The 22,927-nt window shown below is 45.1% G+C and overlaps 2 protein-coding genes across 5 annotated transcripts in view; both read right to left on the reverse strand.

The window, feature by feature from the left end:
• The window catches only part of LOC147615987 (uncharacterized), a 131,754-nt gene that overhangs the window by 49,969 nt on the left and 58,858 nt on the right, over positions 1-22,927 (reverse strand). For all 4 annotated transcript variants that reach the window (XM_086778618.1, XM_086778619.1, XM_086778620.1 and 1 more), the window contains one exon: positions 7,557-7,607. In XM_086778618.1, the coding sequence (XP_086634744.1) occupies positions 7,557-7,607 (51 nt within the window). The remainder of the gene's footprint in view (positions 1-7,556; positions 7,608-22,927) is intronic.
• Positions 6,248-7,256, reverse strand: LOC147615988 (uncharacterized). The gene has a single exon (XM_086778860.1). The coding sequence runs from the start codon at positions 7,142-7,144 to the stop codon at positions 6,248-6,250; it is 897 nt and encodes a 298-aa protein (XP_086634986.1). The 5' UTR covers positions 7,145-7,256.

The raw sequence follows: 22,927 nt of genomic DNA on the forward strand, positions 1-22,927 counted from the left end.
AAGTGTTATGGTGCAAGAGATGGGTTCAGGGCTATGGCTTTTGACACTTTGTCACCAGTGGTATCTTCACGGAGGCTTCATGGGGTTCGGAAGGCAACTTCTTTCTATGTTTAGCAGTGGTGATCTACTATGCTTCATTGGGGACTTGTGCTTACCACTTGGGTGGAGTGCAAGAAGGTTTTGGGTGCCTGAGGATGTATCAGATGAGGCTCAGATGGAAGTGGAGGAACTTGATGAGGTTCTTATTCCCGAGCAAATACCGGCACATGAGGAAAGAAAGGTACAAGGTAAAGTTCGCTATCTTGTGAAGTTCAAGAACTATTCACCGATGGATGCGAAGTGGATGGAGGAGGATGACTTAGCAGATTCAGCTATGGTATTGGAGCTTTATCTTGATGCCTTTGAGTTGGGGCCAACTCTTGTTATGGCTTATTCAAGTTCAGCAGAGCTTGGGTCTGGAGCATTGCCTGATGTTCAAGAGGGGGGTAGCACCTCCACTCCCTTGTTACAGACAAGCTTAGTTTTCATCTAGGAGTCGCTTGGTGATATCTTTGTATTCACCCGAAGGTACTAGAGGTTGACAGTACATCTGCTTATGGGACTTCTATGATATTGTGTACTAGTCACATGAGATGATGCTATTTTTGGAGTTGATCTCCTTTGGAATGGCATGGTTTGGTTTAGCTCAAAGTCTACAGCAACCTGAGCTAACACTTCTAGACTCTATGAAGGGCATAAGTCTTGGGAGCAATCCTAGAGCTGGTTTGGTTCATGGATATATGAATCGAACTCTATTTGTGCATGTATTTATACACTTTCCGAGGTATTATTGTATTATGTTGCCATTGGATCCTGGTACCCTTGGGAATACATGGGTAATACTCTAGATGTGTCAGGATGAGATGCATGTATGTTGGTATGATACATCAGATACTTTACTATGTTCATGGTGTATCACTAAGTGTGGCTCCTGCGCGGGATGGCCATGAGCAGAGTGGGTAAAGCATCAAGAGGGACATGCGGGAAGTACCTCGTGGATGTATAGTTTAGATGCATTGAGTGCTTTCATATGCTCATGTTGTACCTCCAGTCGTGGGTCCAGCAGGATACCCATGGGTTTAAGGCTTGCGAGCAACCCTAAGACTGTTATTTTGGAGTGGGTAGAGCATCTTTAGGAGCATGTTGTTTGCAAATGCATATATGTGTCATGCATATGTTTGTCATATGTAGAAAGCGAATCGCATCTTTATAAAAAGGCAAAGGGTGGCAGATTGTGGATCATCGACGAGTGCTGGGTGGTGGTCATCACCTTGGAGCAGGTCGTCGTGTGGTCATCGTGTGGGGCGTCATGTAATAGCGGGAGCATCTCTCTTCGCGAGCAGGCCACGTGCGGCTGCGCGTACGGGCTGCAGCCAGTCGGGCAGTCAGGCGGAGTCAGGTGGGAGGCTCTCTACGCCAGGTGGCTGCGCGTATGGGCTTCAGCTGGCAACGAGCGCCAGGCGAAAGACTTTCTGGCAATGTGGAGCAGGCCACGTGAAATAGGCTACTGCATGTGTGGAAGGAGCCAAGCAGGGCGATGGCCTTAGGTGGTAGCATGTGGTTGGCAACAGGATGTGGTGCATCACCTTGGGATCGCAAGATTGTAGGAGTACGTGGGCCGGCTGCAGGATTCGCATCTAGGTGCTACACACAAGTAGCGTATGGCTGGCAGCAGGACTCATATCCAGGCACTACTTGCAGATATCGTGTGGCTGAGCAGGATTCCTCATGTGGAGAGCTCTATAGGACTCCTTAGGCTATGTTTTGGAGACATCAAGGGCTTGCCCTCTTCCCTATGTGTGTGGGCACACACTTGGAAGTGTGTATATGTGCCAGTGGGCCCTCGTGCGTGCGCGTGGGTTGTTGGAGGAGGTACTACTACTCTCGGCTACTGTTGTGGCAGCTTTGTGTGGATTGTACGGGCGAGCAGGACTACTATTGATGCTCCTGCTATTGTTGTACGACCGTACTACTATTTTAAACCATGGGGTGCAGGCCCTATTGAAGAGATTGGGATACAGAGGATCAAGCTAAGATGCACAGGATGATGTTCTTGGAAGAGATGTGTTGTTGCTCTTCGTCTTGGACTTACGTGTATTCAGGGATTGCTTGACACGTCCTCTATCTTTCTCTCTCGGGGTTTTGGCAACCGTGCTTGGATGGTATATCTGTCATGGAAATAGGACATTGGTTTTTCGAGAGGAAACAGGACTTTAGTATTGAGGAAACACACCTATGGTTATGGAATACAGGTCTATGGTTTATCGGATGCAGGTCTTTGGTTTCATGTGGAAAGCTTGTCTTTGGATTCATGTGAACAGGTTATAGTTTTCTCGAGGTTACATGCAAGCTGTGACTATAGGGAAGGACATGTGGTTTGGTACAGCCCTACTGCCGTTTGGGAAGGGTTTGTGGGATCCATGATGGAGAAGACCTTTTCAAGCAGGGAGGTGTTGTACAGGTGTGCCTTCTCTATGGAATGCTTTGCTGTAATAATGAGAGTTCTTATTTGGAAGTCCTGGGTGAAAGCTATAAGGAATCCTATTGGTAGAGGATTCTACAAGTTGCACTTTGTACTCAAATTTTGATCAAGTAAAGAAATACCACAAGGGGCACCACTGCGTTTTGGGACCAATCGGTGTCCTTGTACTATTTGCACGAGCACTCTAGCTCCCCCTCTTTGTTTCCTTTTCCAGGTCCCCATGGGTGATGAAGTGTTTTGTGTGCGAGTGTTTGTTTCACCGCCCGTCAAATTTCTGAAGGCCGATTTCACCCACCCTCCTTAGTGAACTGAAGAGTCTGATGTGCTTTCTTTGATTTCTTTGAATTGGGGTCACCTGTAGTCTGTGACTCAAGGTCTCTACAACAGCCCGTGAAGTCTTCCCATGCTTAAACTTTCGTTTACTTTGGGATCCCTCCTAGTCTATCAATGAGGGTTGTTGGGATTTCTTTGGTTGCTTCTTCAACATTGTCTCATCAAAAATCTTGGCATATCGAATGGCATCATCCAATGTTTTACTTCGATTATTCCTAATCTAGAGCTGATACCCTATCAAACAATCCATCCACAAAGAATCCCAAAATAGTAATAGGATCCATGTGAGTCGCCCGAGCTTGCAACTCCCTAAACTTCCGTAAATATGTGTCAAAAGGCCTGATCTTCATTTTCAAGTTTTTAAATTTGGTAGTTGTTTCCGTACAGCATATGACGCCATATCATACCATATGGACTCATACGGATTTTTCGAGGAAAAATAAAATTTTTCCCAAAATTGTTTTTCCAAAAAACTTTTTTTTTGGGAGGGGTACTGGTCTTGTTTTTGCTTGTCTATGGCGGTTTGAGCTTCCTATATACTATGATGCTTCCCTCCTTTATGAAATACTCCATATCTCGAAATTGGAAATACCCAAGTTTATAAGTATTTTTTTAAAACACTGTATTTTATTGTACGATAAGAAAAAAAAATTATATCATACCGTATTTTCCCGTTCGGTATTGTATTGTACGAATCATACAGTATTGTACTTGACAACTATGGACACAATGTCGTACTCATCCTCAGCCTACAAGAACTCTTCCCCAGAAAACTCTCTAAACTTCTATATATGCGTGTCAAAAGGCATATTCTTTATTTCCAAGTTTTTAAACTTGGACACAATAGCGTACTCATCCTTGGCTTGCAGGAACTCTTCCCGGAAAAAACTCTCAAAATCTACCCACGCCAAGGGTTTTACTCGTAACTCTTTCCACCAGGCAAGGATTTTTCCTATCAAGAATCCCTGTACCATCTGTATTTTTAATCCTTAGGGAAAGGATGGAACTCAAAGTGCATACGCCATTTGTGAAGCCAGGAGTCAACTATCTCTTGAGTCTTCTGTTTCCTCCCCTGTATAGGGCTCTAGAGTAAGAGAGGGTGCAAGTAAAGCTGTCCCAGCTCCCGTTGTTGTCGCCAAACCTACCAAGGTTGCTTGCATAACAACAATGGTGTCGGTCACGTTCGCAAAGCAAGGTCATCCTTGCGTCGAAGTCTACCTTAGTGACCAGGTCATTGAGCGTCACATCGTCATCCTGATGGTCATTGTCGGGTTGAACATTCTCGTCCATCCCACAATCATTCCGTAGTTCATCATCCATGACAAACCCAAGATAATTTTCTGATGCTCAAGGTATACTCATGTGTCGAGATGAAGTGCCGCCAAAATCCCGCTCGTCCCACGAACTCAAGTACCAATCCCACTCTTGGAAGCTGGCCATGTACTTTTAGCCCTCTTAACCAAGGAGATGGACTTTCGAATGTGGAGAACTCGTAAGCAACCAGTTTACTTGCTTTTGGGTTTTTTTCCCTAAAAACTATGTGCTTTTCAGTTTTTTTTTTAAAACCCCCCATGTGCTTTTATTGACTTACAGCTTTCCCCCTTCTTTTAGATAAAAACCATCGATTATTTTAGTGGAAACCCTTTTTTAAAAACAATGCTGCTTTTTTCCTTTTAAAAACTGCCGGCCTGTTCTAATTCTGCCTGTGCATGCTTTTCACGCAGCGGATGTTTTTTTTCCATGCATATACCTACAGGCTGCTGCCCCCAATTCTGCACCCTTCTGTAGCTGCTCGCCCCTATGGTTGGCTGCCTGTCTAGGCTGCGCTGCCACTGTCCGGGCTGTGCTGCCCTTGGCCGCTTGGCTGGCCTGGCTGCTGTGCAGACCAGCTAGCTAGGGCTGGCTGCCCTACGGCTTGGCCATGCCACCCTCCTCTTGCCATCAAACCCTTAACCACAGTCGGACCTGTCACCCAAGCTGGGCATGAGTTCAAAGGTTGAGTGTGAGTGATTTGTGGGCCTGGTACAGTTAGGACATGAATGCCATACAAAAAGAGCAACTAAAGTTTAGATTTGGGAGAATCCTGCCCATCTGCAATGTGGCACTGCCTAGACCAGCGTGTTGCAATGACCACTCAAGCAAGGGCCTGCCGACACCTCTGGATCTCTTCTAAAGCCCAATGGGAAAAAACAAAATTGAGGAATTTTTCTTAGCTTTTGAAATTCATATAATTTTTATTTCGAGTTGATGTATCTTTATGTAGAAAATATGAAAGCAAGAGACTAGAAATGAAACAAGAACACAAATGAAAGACAAAGAGTTACCTTGAGATGAGTGTAGACAAGACACAAGATTGATACATTCATTGATGTGACACCTACAATTTATAGGTGAGAAGTACAAGATTGAGTAGACTCACTTATGGGATAAATGTAGAGGTGCCACATGGCACTAGACTCAAGACACAAAGACTGAAACTAGACAAGAGAAATAGTACACCTAGTGTGCACTTATTTCCAACACCCTCCTTAAGTGGACACTAGGAGGAAGACAAAAGACAAGACTATAACATGACAAAAGATAAGACCAAGACAGAGAGACTAGACAAGGATTGAGAGACAAGCTAGAAGACAAGATGGACAAGACTAGAAGACAGACATAAAGACTGATAGACTGAGAGACAAGACATGAGAGACAAAAGATCCTGAGACACCCCTCCTCAAGTGATATCCTCATATGGGTCCACAAGGGTAGGGACAAGAGTGGATCATAGACAGAGAGAGAGAGAGAGACAATCAGCCAGTAGAGTGGTCCCACAGAGAGAGAGAATGTCAGATAGACATGAGAGAGACTGACAAATAGAAGATAAATGGGGACATAGACAAAAAAATGCCAAGATAATGTGGGTAGCTAATCCACAAAAGAGAGACATGTAGACTCATAGACAGAGTGTCAAAGACATGTGACAGGATAGACACATAGGATAGACACATAGACAGAGAGACTGACTGATTGTAGATAGATAGAGAGATGGACCTTGACAGATAATCCCTCCTCAAGGGCAATCCTCCTGCTAGAGTGGGTAATGCAGGGGTGCCTCTTGGATAGGGACAAGATAAGTCCATGTAGACAAATAGACATGATATTACCCCATGATCTACATCATTGGTGACCAATGGTGGTAGATAGCATGAAAAACATAGATAATTATGAGAGAGATGGGAAGGTCTTACCAGATTTGGCAGTGTCTAATCCCGTACAAGATAGAGAAGTAAATGAAATTCAGAACTGAGATATTTTTTTATTTTTTTTATTTATTTATTTATTTTTATTTTTTTTAAAGAGATAGAGAGTAGACTGAAAATGGAACACATAATACACTTGATTTCTGCTTTAAATTTGCTGCTGCAGGTCTGGCTGGTCCAATGGACAGCTAACCCACATGTTGATGAAGAAGAGAGTGGCATGGATGCAGATGATTGCAAACCGTAACATGGCAGCAGAGATGAGAACAGATCCGACATTGACTTCCCTTTCACTGAAAGTTCTGTTGAAGAGGATGAGGGGAGTGGTTCTGATGAGGTAGGCGAAGACCCAAGCTGCAAGGAGGCCACAAAGCAGGAAAAGAGAGACAGGTTTAGAGATTAGAGTTAAGGCGAGTACCGCAGTAAGTGAGGCGCCGTTCTTGCGGATCCGGCTGCCTGCTTCGGCCAGAGAGTTTGGCTTGGCGAAGGATGAGCGGTCCATGAGCTCCCGCCATGGCCGACTCTGCGAGACGGTGTGCTGCCAAGTCTTTGAGATGCGGCCCAGAAAGGCGCCAGCAGCTGCCCGTGAGAACGCTAACACTGATGTCGGAACTCCTACCACTGTCCCGACAGTAGTAGAGGTGTCTTGATTCGCCATCGCTTGATAGAGAGAGAGAAGGCGCGACAGATCGAGACCATTATTGAGATTGGTTATCTCGCAGACAATGTCCTTGGCTCTTTTCTCAATGTGAAAAGGTGAGCCCGCAGGCTTCACGCTGTACACATAGACGGTGACGCGGCCTTTGTAAATCTTCTGGCGAGCCATGTCGCAGCCAGGAGTGCCACGCAACATGGACTTGATGTTTTGAAGGGACGTTGATGCCTTCCACCGAGCTTCAATCGAGCTTTTGAGGTCGGGCGAGTTGAAAACAAACACCAGCACTTTGCAAGGGAGAGTCGCGAATCCATGGGTGAAGCCACACCAAAGGCCTTGTAAAATCTGCGATGAGTCTGTAGGCATGTACGCGAATGCAGGCAAGTCCATGGGCTGCGCTGAATTGAGTGGGACAGCTTGGAGAGAATGGCGAAAGCTCAGAGGAAAAACAGGGAAACCCTAAAACCATGGCTCTGATACCATGTAGAAAATATGAAAGCAAGAGACTAGAAATGAAACAAGAACACAAATGAAAGACAAAGAGTTACCTTGAGATGAGTGTAGACAAGACACAAGATTGATACATTCATTGATGTGACACCTACAATTTATAGGTGAGAAGTACAAGATTGAGTAGACTCACTTATGGGATAAATGTAGAGGTGCCACATGGCACTAGACTCAAGACACAAAGACTGAAACTAGACAAGAGAAATAGTACACCTAGTGTGCACTTATTTCCAACACTTTAAACATTTGAGATACCCTTTATTTCTTATAGAATCAAGAGATAAATACATACCCAGATGTGCCAAGATACACATAAAAGGAACCAGGAGTACCAGCCCCCGCCCTGCATAGCCAAGTATGACACTGATATAGTTAGCAATTCAATTAACATACACGTTTAGCATCATCTCTTATACTAATAAAAGCAAGCTCTTCATATCCTTCATTAAGGATCAGGTGCACATGAAAGACCTTGAGAAGAAGACACTATTGAGAAGAAAAAGATGGATCAGATAATCAGAATTACATCCACTTGATAGGTTGGAGGACACATGATGGAACAGATACCAGGTTGACACAGCCACCAAATCCCTTATTACCAGACCTGGACCCTTGTCTATCGTTCTGCATCTCAAGGCATCTGGCCTTCTGTGCTGATCACATGGTCAGGGGTTGAGGGAGAGGGGGCCCGGGAGGGCCTTGCCGGCTGGGGGTTGTGGTGGCTGCTGAGACTGCCTCTTTCATTGAGAAGATTGTTTCCTTAAACGCTCTAATTGATGATGCCCAAAATACTGCACATGATACCACACTGAAGCTGGTACCATTCAAGCAGGGGATGGAGACCTGCTTGAGGAGCAAGTTGAGCTCGGATGTCCAGCCCAAGTGATGAAGCACCTGCCATTAGTGCCAAAGTTGGGCTGGCTATGATTATTCTAACACCCAGCCAAGATACCACCCAATGGTGGGGAGAAAAATTTGAAAGAGGCCTAGTATTACATGTCCTGTTACCACATGAAGGGGCCAGCTAGGGGGGCACTTGGGGACCTGATCGAATGCCATGTGTACAACCAAGAAAGGTACTTGTCACCTTGCTGAGTCGAGAGGAGGTAGACGAGGAAAAGAACACCAGTGAAGAAAATAATAGTATACACAGCTAGCCATCAGATCTGGTGTTGAATGCATGGTTGGGTGCATATCTAGAGGAAGCACTGTCTGTTTGATGGAAGCATTACTGGTGAGCCCCAATAGAACCTCTCTTGTTTCTATATACCTCGACTTTGCACACCATTCTACAGCTCTTTGGCTGCACAAATTCTGACTGTGCACACCTTCCAACACTTCTTTACCTGTGCAAACCCTGGCCGTACCCCGCAGTTGTTGCTGCCCACTCATCTCGCTGCAGTGACCCACAGCAAAGCACCAATTGCACCTCTCACAGGTTCACGCATCTACGCTTGCAATACAGCCTCTCTTTTCACAGCCAACGTCAACACTTACTCATGACGGCTAGTGAGGTGCTCATCACTGGAATCGTACCCAGTAGCAGTGCAAGGGATTAGCTTGAAAGCAATAAGCTGCAAGTTATTGAGATCAAAGGCTATGTGCAAATGACTAAGGTCGAAAGCATTGAGGTGCAAAGCCTTCAACTCTGAGGCATTAAGGTGGATGGATTTAATTTATTAATCAAAGGAAAGTAAAAACAACTTCACAAGTTCATTACCACAGCAAAGAAATCTCTTCAAGCACCTCCAGTAGCAGATTGGAGTTAATTAACACAATGGTGAATGTCGTGAGATAGATGAGAGATTTGTGTTGACTTTCCCACAAGCCTGACTAAAACATAACTTGGGTCTACATCACAGTGAGTGTGGAAAACTATTACTACACTGTTGTGGTGGCCTTTGAACCCATCCCACCCCTAGATGATCAGGAAAGACTTCATGATTGGCAACTTATTGGTCATACCAGTACTCTTCGAATTGGGTGCTCTTTCGGCAACAAGTAATGTGTACAAATTGTTGCTTCATAATCTGATGAAAATGCATGGAAAAATTCGAGATCAAGATGTAAGAATAAGGGTTGATGATAGTGCAACACATAATTTCTTGAACTATGCTTTGATCAAGAATTAGAGTTGCTAGAAGGTCCAAGTGCCTACAAGTACGTAGTCTCTTCCGTAAAAAGGTACCAACCAGAAATACCATGATAAATAATATAGAGGTGGAAATTCCAGGATACAAAGAAATCTCCAATGAGGGGATAGCTCAAGTGGTGAAGGTGCTTGTCAGGGTCCTTGATTTAAAAACCCAATAGGTGCTTCCTTGGCGGCATCACCTGGCACATAAAAAAGCACCTACGGGCAGTGAAAAATGGTAACTACAGGAGGATCTTAGGCCTAAAGCCAGTCGAAAAAAAAAAACGAAAAAAAAAGGTTACAAAGAAGTTTTGGATTTTCATATCATGCATTTAGACATGACCAATGTGTTCCCTGATGATTTGTCTCGTACACGTGAAGTAATCATTGTATAGATATAATTCCTCATAGTACACATGTATGTAAAAATCCTTATATGCTAAGTAAGATAGAGCAAGAGAAAGTGGACAGACAACTCGTTGAATATTCAAGGAAAGAATAAACTCGGCCCAATAGCTTTTCATAAGCTTAGCCAGTTTCACTCGTGAAAGGAAGAAGGATGGTACTATGGATAGACTATCAAACCTTATATATAGCATTACAATAAAGAATAAATATCAAATAATATACACATAGTACCATCCTTCTTCCTCTCACGAGTAAAGCTGGCTAAGCTTATGAAAAGCTATTGGGCCAAGTTTATTCTTTCCTTGAATATTCAACGAATTGTCTCTCCACTTTCTCTTTGTCATCTTACTTCATGCATAGACTATCAAACCTTATATAAGATAACAATCAAGAATAAATATCCAATGCCTCAGATTGATGAGCTCTTTGATCAACTTCAAAGAGCAAGATATTTCGAAGCAAAACACAGACCATGGGATGAGCTGCCGAGCTCCCCGTACTGTCGCGCGCCCCTGTGCCTGCGCACATGTACCCCTTCTCCATAGTTACCGCGGAACGGCGTTCCGCCTTCCTGGAACGCCGGAACGCCGGTCCGATCTCAACGCGTGCCCGGAACGTAGAAACGGCAGCCGGAACGTGGGACTTGCCGGGGAACGTGGCGGAACGGTGATCGGAACGCCGGAACGTAGGGCGGAACGCCCGTTCCGGTCGTTCCGACATGTGCGCATGTTCGCGACGGCGGCGGCGGCGGCGGTTTTTATCCAGCGTTCGGGTTTATTTCACTGCTGCGCCTGTGTTGTTGGCTGAGCCTGCTGCTTGAGTGCTCTCCCTACCACTCCACCCTTCCTCTTGGCTGTCCCCTTGGCTGCCCCACACTCTCCATTCCACCTACTACCCCACCCTTCCTCTTGGCTGCCCCACACTCTCCCTACCTCGTTGAGGCTTGAGCCTTGGCTGCCCCACACTCTCCCTACCTCCTCTTGGCCCCTCCTCTTGGGCCTTGGCAAGTTGGCCCCTTCTTTTGCTCGGGTGGCACTCGAGTCTTGAGCAGGTAAAATTTAAAATTTGACACAATGAACATTGGATTTTGGAGATTCTAGTTTGCTGCGTTTTTTTCCACTTTGTGGACACTTTACTTATGTCTCATGCAAGGGCATTTTGCATGTTTTTTTAATTTTCAGCCATTTATCAATTTCAATGGCACCTCCTCGTGGCATAGATGCAGAAAACAGATCCCCTTGGTGGAATGAGGTGGATCTTGTGTCCAGATATGATAGTGCAAGAGGAGGGTCACGCAAGTGGAAGTGCCACTTTTGTGGATCCATTAAGACTGGAGACACAGATCGTGTGCGAGCCCATTTTTTGGGGGTTAGAGGCAAAGGCATTTCTGTTTGCCCTACAGTGTCAGGAGCAGATATCATACGATTGCAGGCACTTGCAGATAGACTTGATGTAGCAGGGAGTCGGGCCTCTGTTCTTGATCCTCGAGGTATATCATCATCAGCTACATCTACAGGCGCGGCATCTTCAGCGAGTGCATCTACCCCATTATTTGGGGCTGCTCCACAGCCATCCGCACATGGAACAAATGCTTCCCAGACCCAGGCTTCACAAGGTCCAGTGCAGGCTAGTCTTGTGGCATCATGGCACCCTGGGAGGAGGACACAAGTAGATGCATCAGTGGCATGGTTTTTTTATGCTGCAGATGTTCCTTTGGTAAAGGCCCGCAACCCATACTTTGCAGATATGGTGAAGGAGATTGCTTCTTTCGGACCTGGCTATGCTCCATCCTCATCCGAGGCATTGCGCACTACACTTCTAGCCACAGAGAGGACGGCCATAGAGAATGCCTTGGGACCCATTCAGGATGTATGGCGTAGATGTTGTTAGAAATAATGTCCTGACATTATTATGGGCAGTGGCCAATGTATTAGGACCGGCCGGGCACTTTTTACTCACTTTAAGTGAGGTTTTTTCCCCGCGCCCAACTTACCGTTATGTGAACCGGGCACCAGTTAGGGTTATTATATGCCCTAAGTTTTGTAACAATCTTATCTTCATAATTTGAGCTCCATCGTTTTGCTCCAGGCCTCCACACGTTTTTCTTCTGTTTCTTCGCGTGCTCCACACCGTCTCTCACTCACAATTGGTATCAGAGCTGGTTGTTGTTCCTGCTCCCGCCTTCCCTACTGCTGGTGAAGCACTTTCGTCGCGAAGAACACTCTCTACTGTGCTGGTCGCCTGCTTCTGGTGCTGAAAAACAGGTCGCCCTCCTTCTACAGACCTGGGCGACTGCTTTCTGTGTGTCTCGGGCACTGTTCTGGTGCAAAAAGCAGTGCTGGTCGCTTTTCTACAGGCCGTACAGCATCTGTGCAGCACGTGTGGCTGCTGGTTGCTGTTTTTCTGTCCGTACAGGTCTGTACGACCAGTTTTTGCTGCTGTTTTCTGATCGTACAGCAGCCGTACAGCTGTCGTACAGCCCTATCTGCTGTTTTCTGTCCGTACAGTTCCGTACAGCACCTGCTGGTTGCTGTTTGCTGTCCGTACAGCCTTCCGTACAGCGTTGTACCGTCTTCTGCATCAGTTCGTACCTCAGCAATCTGCAGCAGCAACTCGGGTTACAGTTTGCTCTCATGGCACAGAACACTGCTGATGTGTTTGGGATTTTAGCCCAGGAAGATAAGTTGGATGGAACCAACTATTCCCTGTGGAGCTTTATGATCAGGAATCTGCTAGTTGCAAAGAATTTGTGGAATTATGTAAGTGGAGCTGAGGCAAGGCCTATGCAGGTGGCCCCAGCTACCCCTCCACAACATGGCAGGCAGCAGGTTGTACTACCAGCTCCTCAGGCACCTACACAGGAACAAACTAGGTGGGATTCCAGGGATGCTCAGGCACTCTCTTTGATTGCACTTTCAGTTAAGAGGTCCATTATTCCGCATATCCGTTCATGCAGGACATCTCAGGCTGCATGGGATACTTTGGAGCACATGTATCAGGCTCGCAATGAGGCTAGAGTTGCCTTTTTGAAGCGGGAACTATCACACTTGTGCATGGATGAGGGTGATTCTATGCAGGATCATCTTACGAAGATTCAGGATTTGAGAGAACAGCTCTTGAATATTGATGAAATCATTTCTGATGCTGAGATGGTCACCACTACACTTAACTCTTTACCGAGCTCTTATTTGGGTTTTCATACATCTCTTCACTTGTCCATGAGGGGTAATCCTGTCCCTCTATCCTTTCAGGAATTGGTTGGACTTTTGTTGCAGGAAGAGCAGACTCGGAAAAATGTCATGCAAAGGGGTGGTGAGCAAGCATTCTTTGCCAAGAACAAGGGCAAAGGAAAATCTGGTGCATATAAGCCTAAGTCAGAATCAGGACAGCCATCTAGTAAAGAGAAGGATGATGCACAGAAACCTAAAAAGAAGGGTAAGTGCCATTACTGCAAGAAGCCAGGTCACTATATTCATGAATGTTATAAGAGGATAGCCAAGGAAAAGAAGAAAGAGTCTGGTAATTCAGTTGAAGACTCTTCAGATGTGGATAACAAGAAAGATGATGCCACAGCCAACCTTGTGGAAGAGGATTGGTGCTTCTTTACTTGCAGCTATGATCCCTCAAATGAGGTTCATTCACTCAGTGTGAGTGAAAGTGGTGATGTATGGTTCTTTGACAGTGGTGCCTCAAGGCACATCACGTCCAGAAAGGATTTGTTTGGCAAGATGGTACCTTCTTCTTGTGGCAAAAAGGTTACGTGTGCAAATAATGCTTCTTATCCAGTTCAGGGCACAGGGGATGTTATGCTTACAGCCATTAATGGCTCAGAGTTTCTCCTTCAGGATGTATTGTATGTGCCTGGGATAAAGAAGAATCTTCTCTCAGTGTCTTCTTTTGCAAAGAGAGGGCTGGTTGTATCCTTTGAGGATACTAAATGTATGGTCCGTGACAGGGAAAGTGACTTTGCTTTGGTTGCTACAGGGACCTTATGTCGCGGTTTGTACCGTCTTGATCCTTATGAGAGGCACAGTGCATGTGTTGTTTCTACCTCTACATCTGCTATGCAGGATGCAGAGTTGTGGCATGCCAGGTTTGGGTATGTAAATTATGGCAGTCTCATGGCACTTCAGGTAGATGCCCTACCTAATTTAGAGACTCCTCCCAGACATGTGTGTGAGGGATGTATTTTGGGAAAGATGCATCGTCAGGCTTTCAAAAAGGATGGAGTTGTTAGAGCTGTCCGCAAATTGCAGCTCATTCACAGTGATGTATGTGGTCCAATGAGGACACAATCCTTGGGAGGTCATTGGTATTTTGTTACTTTTATTGATGACTTTTCCAGATATGCCTGGGTGTATGCTTTGAAGAACAAATCTGATGTCTTTATGCATTTCCGACATTATGTCAACATGGTTGAAAATGCAACAGGACAAAAAGTGCAGACTCTCAGAACTGACAGAGGGGGGGAATACTTATCTAAAGTATTTGATGCTTTTTGTTTAGAGAAGGGCATAGTACACCAGTGTACTACACCATATACACCTCAGCAGAATGGTGTGGCCGAACGAAAGAATAGGTCACTCATGGAGATGGCCAGGTGTATGCTGAAAGCAAAGGGATTGCCACATAAGTTTTGGGTGGAAGCTCTTATGTGTGCCACTCATGTGTTGAACAGGTGCCCTACAAAGGCACTCAGATCTGTTACACCCTATGAAGCTTGGTTTGATCGGAAACCTAGTGTTGATTATTTTCGTGTGTTTGGTTGCTTGGCTTATGCACATGTACCACAGGAGCTTCGTGGGAAGCTTGATGATAAAGCCATAAAGTGCATATTTGTTGGCTACAGCAGTCAAAGTAAAGGGTAACGTCTCTATAATCCTGTCACACGGAGGATTTTTGTGAGCAGAGATGTTGTTTTTGCAGAGAATTCAGCACAACCCATTGCTGAATTTAAATTTCAGCAACCTCAGGAGTCTTTTGATGTATTTGAAGGGTTGTTACCCATTGGCATGGGAACCACAGCTGATATACCGGCTGAATTTCAGAATTTGCAGCCACCACCTCGTGTGTTTGATGCTTTAAATCAGCCCCAGGCTGAGCCTGACATACAGCAAGCAGAAGAGGATATTGTTGTACAAGAGAGGACAGCTTTGCAAGAAGCTAGAACCATTCCTCGTTGGGCTATACAGACTCTTCAAGAGAGTAGACTTGCTGCTCCATTACCAGGTAGGACACGTAGGAGTACACGTGAGGCTGAAAGCTCTCACTTTTCAGAGTCAGCTTGGGTGAGTTCTCTTATGGATGAAGAGGAACCTGAGAGTTTTGAAGATGCAAGTGAAAATCAGCATTGGATGCAGGCCATGCAAGCTGAATTGGATTCTATTGATAAGAATCATACATGGGATTTGGTGGATTTGCCTCCTGGCAAGAAGGCAATTGGTACAAAGTGGGTTTATAAGGTTAAACGCAAACCAGATGGTACAAAGCAAGGCTGGTTGCTAAGGGCTATGCTCAGAAAAAGGGCATAGATTATGAAGAAACTTTTGCCCCCACTTCTCGGATGACCACCATCCGTGTTGTTGTTGCTATGGCTGCACATTATGGCTGGTTTGTACATCAGTTGGACATAAAAACAGCCTTTTTGAATGGTGATCTTGAGGAAGAGGTTTATGTGATACAACCTCTTGGTTTTGCTATGTCTGGTCAAGAGCACAAGGTGTGCAAGTTGAGGAAAGCTTTGTATGGCTTAAAACAAGCACCGCGTGCCTGGTATGCAAAGATTGATGCATTTTTGACTAGCCAGGGGTTCACCAACAGTCCAACTGAAAGCACCCTCTACATCAAGAGAGATGGGGGGGATATTTTGATAATCATTCTTTATGTAGATGATATGTTGCTCACAGGTACTGATGCGGATAAAATTTCAGATTTTAAGTCCGAACTCAAATCTGCATTTGAGATGTCAGATATGGGTATGTTGCACTATTACTTGGGCATACAGTTCATACAAAGTGAGAAGGGTATCTTTATGTTACAGTCGAAGTATATACAGAGACTGTTGGAAAGATTCAAATTTCAAGATTGTAAGCCTATTTCCACTCCTATGGAACCAGGGCTGAAACTTACAGTACATGATGGCAGTGAATCTTTTGATGCTATTCTCTATTGTCAGGCTGTTGGGTGCCTGATTTACTTGTGCAACACCAGACCGGATATTCAGTATGCAGTATCCCAGGTGAGCAGATATATGCACAGCCCACAGATGCTTCATTGGCAAGCTGTAAAGCGTGTGTTTCGTTACTTGCAAGGCACCAAGTCTTATGGCTTGATGTTTCCCAGGGGGGGTGACTTGCATTTACATGCATACAGTGATTCAGATTGGGCTGGTGACTTCGACACAAGGCAGTCTACCAGTGGTAATTGTTTCTTTTTGGGACACTCATGCATTTCATGGTTGAGCAAGAAACAATCTACAGTAGCTACCTCGTCTTGTGAGGCTGAGTACAGGGCAGCTTTCACAACGACAGTGGAATGTGTTTGGCTACGCAGACTCTTGGCAGATCTTCATCCTTTATTGGAGGAGCCTACTCCGATTCTCACTGACAGTCAGAGTGCTATTGCAGTAGCACGGAATCCTGTGTTTCATGCACGAACGAAACACATAGAGATACATTATCATTATGTCAGAGAGAGACTTCATGCAGGGGAGATCAGCATGATCTATTGTCCAACACATGACAATGTCGCAGACATTTTCACCAAAGCTTTACCTCGAGAAAAGTTTAAAGCTTTCCGCAAAGCTTTAGGCTTACTTCCTTTTGGTGATTGACATCATGCCTTGTACCCACATTGGCACTGCAGGGGGGTGTTAGAAATAATGTCCTGACATTATTATGGGCAGTGGCCAATGTATTAGGACCGGCCGGGCACTTTTTACTCACTTTAAGTGAGGTTTTTTCCCCGCGCCCAATAAGGCGCCCAACTTACCGTTATGTGAAACGGGCACCAGTTAGGGTTATTATATGCCCTAAGTTTTGTAACAATCTTATCTTCATAATTTGAGCTCCATCGTTTTGCTCCAGGCCTCCACACGTTTTTCTTCTGTTTCTTCGCGTGCTCCACACCGTCTCTCACTCACAATGTGGCGTCACTATCATGGGTGATGGTTGGAGTGACACTAGGAGCCTCTCCATTCAGGGTATCCTTGCGTACTCCAGAGGATGTAGCTTTTTTATTAAAGCTAATGACAATTCAGAGGCGGGCAAAACTGTAGAGAGATTGGCAAATATTTGGAGTGAAGCCTTTGATTACGTGGGTCCCAATAATGTCATCCAGTTTGTTTCTGATGGAGAGAACTCGAACAGGGGAGCAGGGAGGATCATTGAGGATAGGTACCCACGTATTTGCTTCACTCCTTGAATGTCACATGGGCTCAACAATCTCCTCAAAGATATTGGTAAGATGCAGTGGGTGGAGCCTATTATTGAAATGGGCAATCACATTGTTTCATTTATCACTTGCCACCACTACATTTTGGCTGTATTTCGACAGAGATCCCCAAAGGATCTCTTAAAGTATTCAGATACACGCTTTGCATATAATTTCCTTATGCTAAAGCGTCTTTTTGAAGTGAAGAATCATTTGAGGCAGCTTGTAGTTTGTGAGGAGTGGGATGCATGGCGAGAGCGTACCTCAGTGGCAGGTATTCGATGCAGGTCCATAGTTCTTGATGACACTTTTTGGGACACTGTTGAGGTATTGTTGCAGGTTGTGCGGCCAATCATTCTTATGTTGAGGCTTCTTGATGGAGATGAGCCTTGCATTGGCAAGGTGTACGAGGGGATGGACAGGATGATTGAGAGAATCCTATCTCTACAAACTTTGGATGGGGGTAGGAGACAGGAGCTATCTCGTCTTGCGACAGGCAGGTGGACAGAGTATCACTCTGCATTAGAGGCTGCTGCATTTGTGGTGGATCCAGAATTTCAAGGCAAAGGACAAGAGACAGATGCAGAGGTTGTGCAGGGTTGGGAGGATATCTTGAGGAAGCTTGTACCCAGTGCAGATGATAGGAGGAGGGTTCGTGAAGACCTTTCCTTCTATCGACAAAAGTGAGGCCTCTTCGCTTTGCAGGATGCACAAAATGATAGGTTCAAGATATCCCGTGCACGGTGGTGGAAGGATTATGGGGCAGATACACCATTGCTACACAAAGATTGGCCATTCGAGTGCTTAGCCAGGGTGCTAGCTCCTCGCCATGTGAGCGCTTATGAAGCAGTTTTGGGAACATTGCAAGCAAGAAGAGGAACAGGCTTGGTGTCCAGAAGGCAAATGACCTTGTATTTGTTAATGCGAACTTGCGTTTGCTTAACAAGTTCAGGGCTGAGTGTACTCCAGAGCCATTTATTGGATTTTGCCTTGATCTTGATGACAATGATGGTGAGGATCAGCCAGAGGGAGAGGATGATGTGGAGCAGCATGAGGATGAGCAGATTGAGGGACAGCCTGGACAGGAGGATGAGATCCCACTTGCTGATGACTAGTCTTTGACTCACCAGTTACCTTGGCCCTTGAGGCTAGTTTTGTACTTGTCATGCGATGTACTTTCTTTTTCAGTTTCTATATATCCTCATGCGATGTACTTTCTTTTCAGTTTCTATTTGGAGTCTGGACTCTTTAAATTTTTAATGTTTAAGACTTTAAAGTTTAATCTTGGATATTTTAAATGTTTTGTCATTTTATGTCATATGCTGACATGTCATATGACGTGGGGTTCCCCGACGTTCCCGATCCGCTCCCATTCCCGTTCCCGCTCCTGTTCCAGCATCCGACGTTCCCGGAACGTTCCCATTCCATGGTAACTATGCCCTTCTCGTTCTTGCCCTCCTGCCCGTCATTCCCTATGCCCCCCCTCCTCTTTAGCTGTCATTCACCTTGCTCCCCTCCTCTCTACGCACTTCTCCCCCTGCCCGCCATCCCCTACTTTGCTATGCACTCCTCCTGCCTGCCTTCACCTCCTGACCGCCATCCCCTTCTTTGCTGCACACTCTTCCTCCTGCCTGCCTTCACCTCCTGCCCACCATCCCCTTCTTTGCTGCACACTCAACCTCCTCCTGCCTGCCCTCACCATTATCCTGCCCCCCATTCAGCCCTTCCTTCACTGCCTTGCTCCTGCCCTACTGCCCGCCATTACTACTGCCCGTCATTGCTTCTGTCGCTGCCATCTCCTGCCCTTCTTGCCCTCCCCTCTGCCCCCCTTCTCTTCGCTTCCCTTCCTCCACTGCGCTCAAGTACGGAATATTCTTTAACAGGTTTAAAGTCGGCAGTCTTGTTCGACAGGGTCAAAGTAGCTAGTGTACAGTAGGAAGAAAATCTTCCTTGGGCCCAAAGGGAAGGGCTGCCCTTGAGCACTTCTGAGACTGCCACCAGAACCGTTACCTTATCACATTCAGATTCCCAGGTCTTCCTCGTGCTTATTGGCCATTGTTGGAGGCCACTCAGGCAACATTTGGGTTGGTCCTACACGTGCCCACCATCAGGTTTTCCCACTTCTGCTACCCAGGCAGTCACTGCCTCAGCAGCTCATGTTGTTCCTAGGGTTATGGTGTTGGCTCGTGACAGTGAGCGACAAGATGAGGCCCTTCCCAAAGACAATGTACACAGTGACGATATATTGGGTTAGAGTGATGAGCTTGCAGAGTCATCCTCAAAGAAGGATGTTGCATCAGTGCAGAATGACTATGTTGAGTCCTCCTTGCTTGAGATGGACAATATACACGATGCACTTGGTATGGATACACATGACATGTTGCCATCTTATGATGCCTTTAAGGATGTGCAGCAAGATTTAGGTCGCGGTGTCCCACACGGCACCCGTATGCAGAGACTATGCAGAGTCCAGGACAGAGTGCACATGCTGACTGCTCCAAGGATTACCCCCTTCTACAGCATTACATGAGGCGGGTCCAGACTCCGACCAAGCGTTTGCTTAGTTCTGGAATCAAAACCCTTTCTTTACCATGAGGATTATCTCATGGAATATGCAAGGCCTAGGGAGGCTTTCCACGCACAGTAGGAAGAGCCTTGTTAAGGATCAGCTCCACCCTGCCATTACAGGTGGACCTATGGTTGTGTTGCTTCTGTAGGAGCACAAATTGGATATGTTCCAGTGTGGTAAAACTGGTAAGATCCTCTTCTCAACACTTTTTGGTCCAATGCACAAGGGACCAAAGGTGAGGTATGCATTTCATGTCAGCATCACTTTTGCCTCATGTTATTGGCCATGGTGTCATCATGCTAGGGTACAATGGATTATGGTTATGCACAAGGGAATGAAGCTGGGTAAAAATCTTAGCGAAGGCAGTTTCAACCTGCTCTTCAGACAATTACTCATGATACACAAAATGGTTTCCTCCAAGGAAGGAGTATTTTTTATAACATCTTTTCATTCTAAGAAGGTGGAGTGGGCTAAATCTAGCCAACAAACCCTTGCCCTTCTTTGCTAGACTTTGAAAAAGCATATGACAGAGTGGATTGGGACTTCTTGGAAGGCACGATGGCACAGATGGATTTCTCCTAGGAGTGGATCAAAGGAGTCTCATGTATGTATAGGGAGGCCCACAGCACAATTTTACCCTGCAGGGGATCTCCCTCTCCGTGAGGCAAGGATGCCCCTTAGCTCCACTACTCTACCTTTTAGTAGCAGAGGCTATGAGTAGGTTTCTTAGAGTTAAGCCAGGGGTCTCGATACTCAAGCAGCCTCCTTGCACAAAGGAGTTACTGGACTCTAAGTTAGCAGGTGATACTACTATGTTTTTGGAGGCTTCGGTGGCTTGCCTCTGTGCTTTCCGCACTATTTTGGAGATGTTTTGTTTCACAGCAGGCACCTCCATTAATTGACACAAATCAACGAGATTCTAGATTAGTGACTCTCCACAGATAAATTGGGGTTTGGATGTGGGGTTTACCTGGATTGAGAAAGGATGTACTACCAGATATCTTGGTTGTCAGCTTGGCATTGACATTTCACCTACACAACAGTTCGCCCTTGTGCTCATGAGCATTAAAAGCAAACTTCAACATTGGAGTAGCAAGAAGCTTGATTTGGCCTCTAGAGCCTTGGTATCTAACCAAGTGCTGCTGACAACTGCTTGGTTTGTGACATCATGCTAGGTGTTTCATAAGGGATGCATAGGTCAGGTTCGTCGGCTTTTATTCGGAACTTCCTTTGGTTAGGATTAGATGGCATTGTACACACCAGGACGAGAGTGGCTTGGGATACCATTATTGCAAGAGGGAGGATTGAACATCTTTGACCCGAAGGTGCACTATAAGGCTTTACTTTGTAAGATGGTAGTCAGAGGATTTCTTCTCGACCCTAAGCCTTGGAAGGACTTTCTTCTGCAAACAGCAGATTACGAGGTGCATTCCAATTAGCGGAGATGATTGGATTTACAGCCCACATTTTATCTTCTTGGATGCAGAGTATCGGCCATCTTCTTCACCCTTGGTGAGATCTCTTCTGCAAGCTTGGGATTGCATGAGGAGCTTCTTGATTCATATTCCTTCACAGTCAGTTGAGGAGGCTTACAAGCAGCCCATTGTGTGGAATGACTTGAATTCGGTAGACCTCTTGGAGCAGCCACGCATATCCAGTTGGATGCCTTGGCGATTCTTCTCCCCTCGGTGTTGGATTGGAAAAGGTTCATGAGTCTCATGGAGGATGAAAGAATGCTTCGCACCCAGCACTTGAGAGACACTAGTCAAGGGATTATGTAGGTGAATGCAACCATCACATGCCCATGGCCACTTGGGCCAAGATTCAGGGATCTTCAAGGACCACAGAGAGAAAATGTGGCCAATTTATGAGAGGATGGGATCATGGCATTATCTCATATGGGGCCTTACTAACAGAACAAGGCACCCGATTGGTTGAGATTTCCCCCTTGCTTGGTTTGAAATCTCCCCTTTTTGTAAAAATTTTTCATACTTAATAGAAATCTCTTTTCCAAAAAAAAAAAAAGAGCAAGATAGTTCTCAAAGATAGATTAGGTTTGAGGATATATCCAAAAATGATAATTAGGACTCAATATGAACATTTCAAGTTCAAGGTTATACCTTTTGGATTAACCAAAGCACCAACTTTAATGACACTTCTAAATTGTGTCAATAGACCATTTTTAGGAAAGTTTGTGATAGTTTTTCTTGATAATAGTCTAATCTATAGTCAATCAAAGAAAGAGCATATTGAACATCTAAGGAAGATGTTTCACTAAGAGAATTCTCTCTATACAAAGGAATCAAACTATGATTTTTTACAAAGGACGTGAAGTATCTACGAAATATTATGTCCTACGAGGAATGTGCATGAATCCTCAAAAGGTAGAGATCATTTTGAAATGGGTGTATCCCAAGAATGTGTAGAAGTACATTTATTTCTTGGTTTGTCAAGATTCTATTGTTGATTCATTAAGGATTATGCGAGAATAGTTGTCCCTATTAAAAAACAGCTTCAAGGGGAAGGGGAAACCTTCTAATGAGAAGACTCACAGAGGAAAAGCTTTATCTAGCTATTGTGCCTATTTTGAGGATAGTAGAGCCCAAACGAGAAGTTTATGGTTTGAAATGGAAGCTAGTGATGATGCTAAAGGAGCGGTCCTTATTCAAAGAGTAAAATCAACCGCTTTTGAAGGTAAGAAGTTGGACCTACGCTGAAAAATTATTCGATATACGAAAAAGAGCCTTTTACTATCATTCATGCTTTGAAGAAATGGAGGCACTATTTGTATGGTGCTAAATTTGAAATCCCAACTGATCATGAAAATACCATTTGGATTTGGAATTAGCCTAAGCTTCGAGGCAAAATTCCCAGGTGGGTTTAGATGTTACAAGATTTTGATTTTGTGTTGTTGGGCTATTGGAAAGAAAGAAGTAAAATGGTAGAGGACTGCCTTAGCCATATAGTGGCAGCAAACGAATTGAGTTTCACTCAATTTCCTAACGATTTCTTAGAGTCCATAAATGATAAAGCCCTCTACTGTGAGATTTGAAAAGCAATTGGGAAGACGGACCCCCTCAGAGAAGCATTAAGGATGATTGCTAATCCTACAAAAGTTGAA

Source organism: Cibotium barometz, chromosome 39, assembly GCF_041138505.1.
Source record: "Cibotium barometz isolate CiBa-2024 chromosome 39, ASM4113850v1, whole genome shotgun sequence".
Taxonomy (NCBI): Eukaryota; Viridiplantae; Streptophyta; class Polypodiopsida; order Cyatheales; family Cibotiaceae; genus Cibotium; species Cibotium barometz.

Excerpts from the sequence above, each read along its gene's own strand:
- LOC147615988 (XM_086778860.1), bottom strand. The coding sequence starts at position 7,144 with ATGGACTTGCCTGCATTCGCGTACATGCCTACAGACTCATCGCAGATT.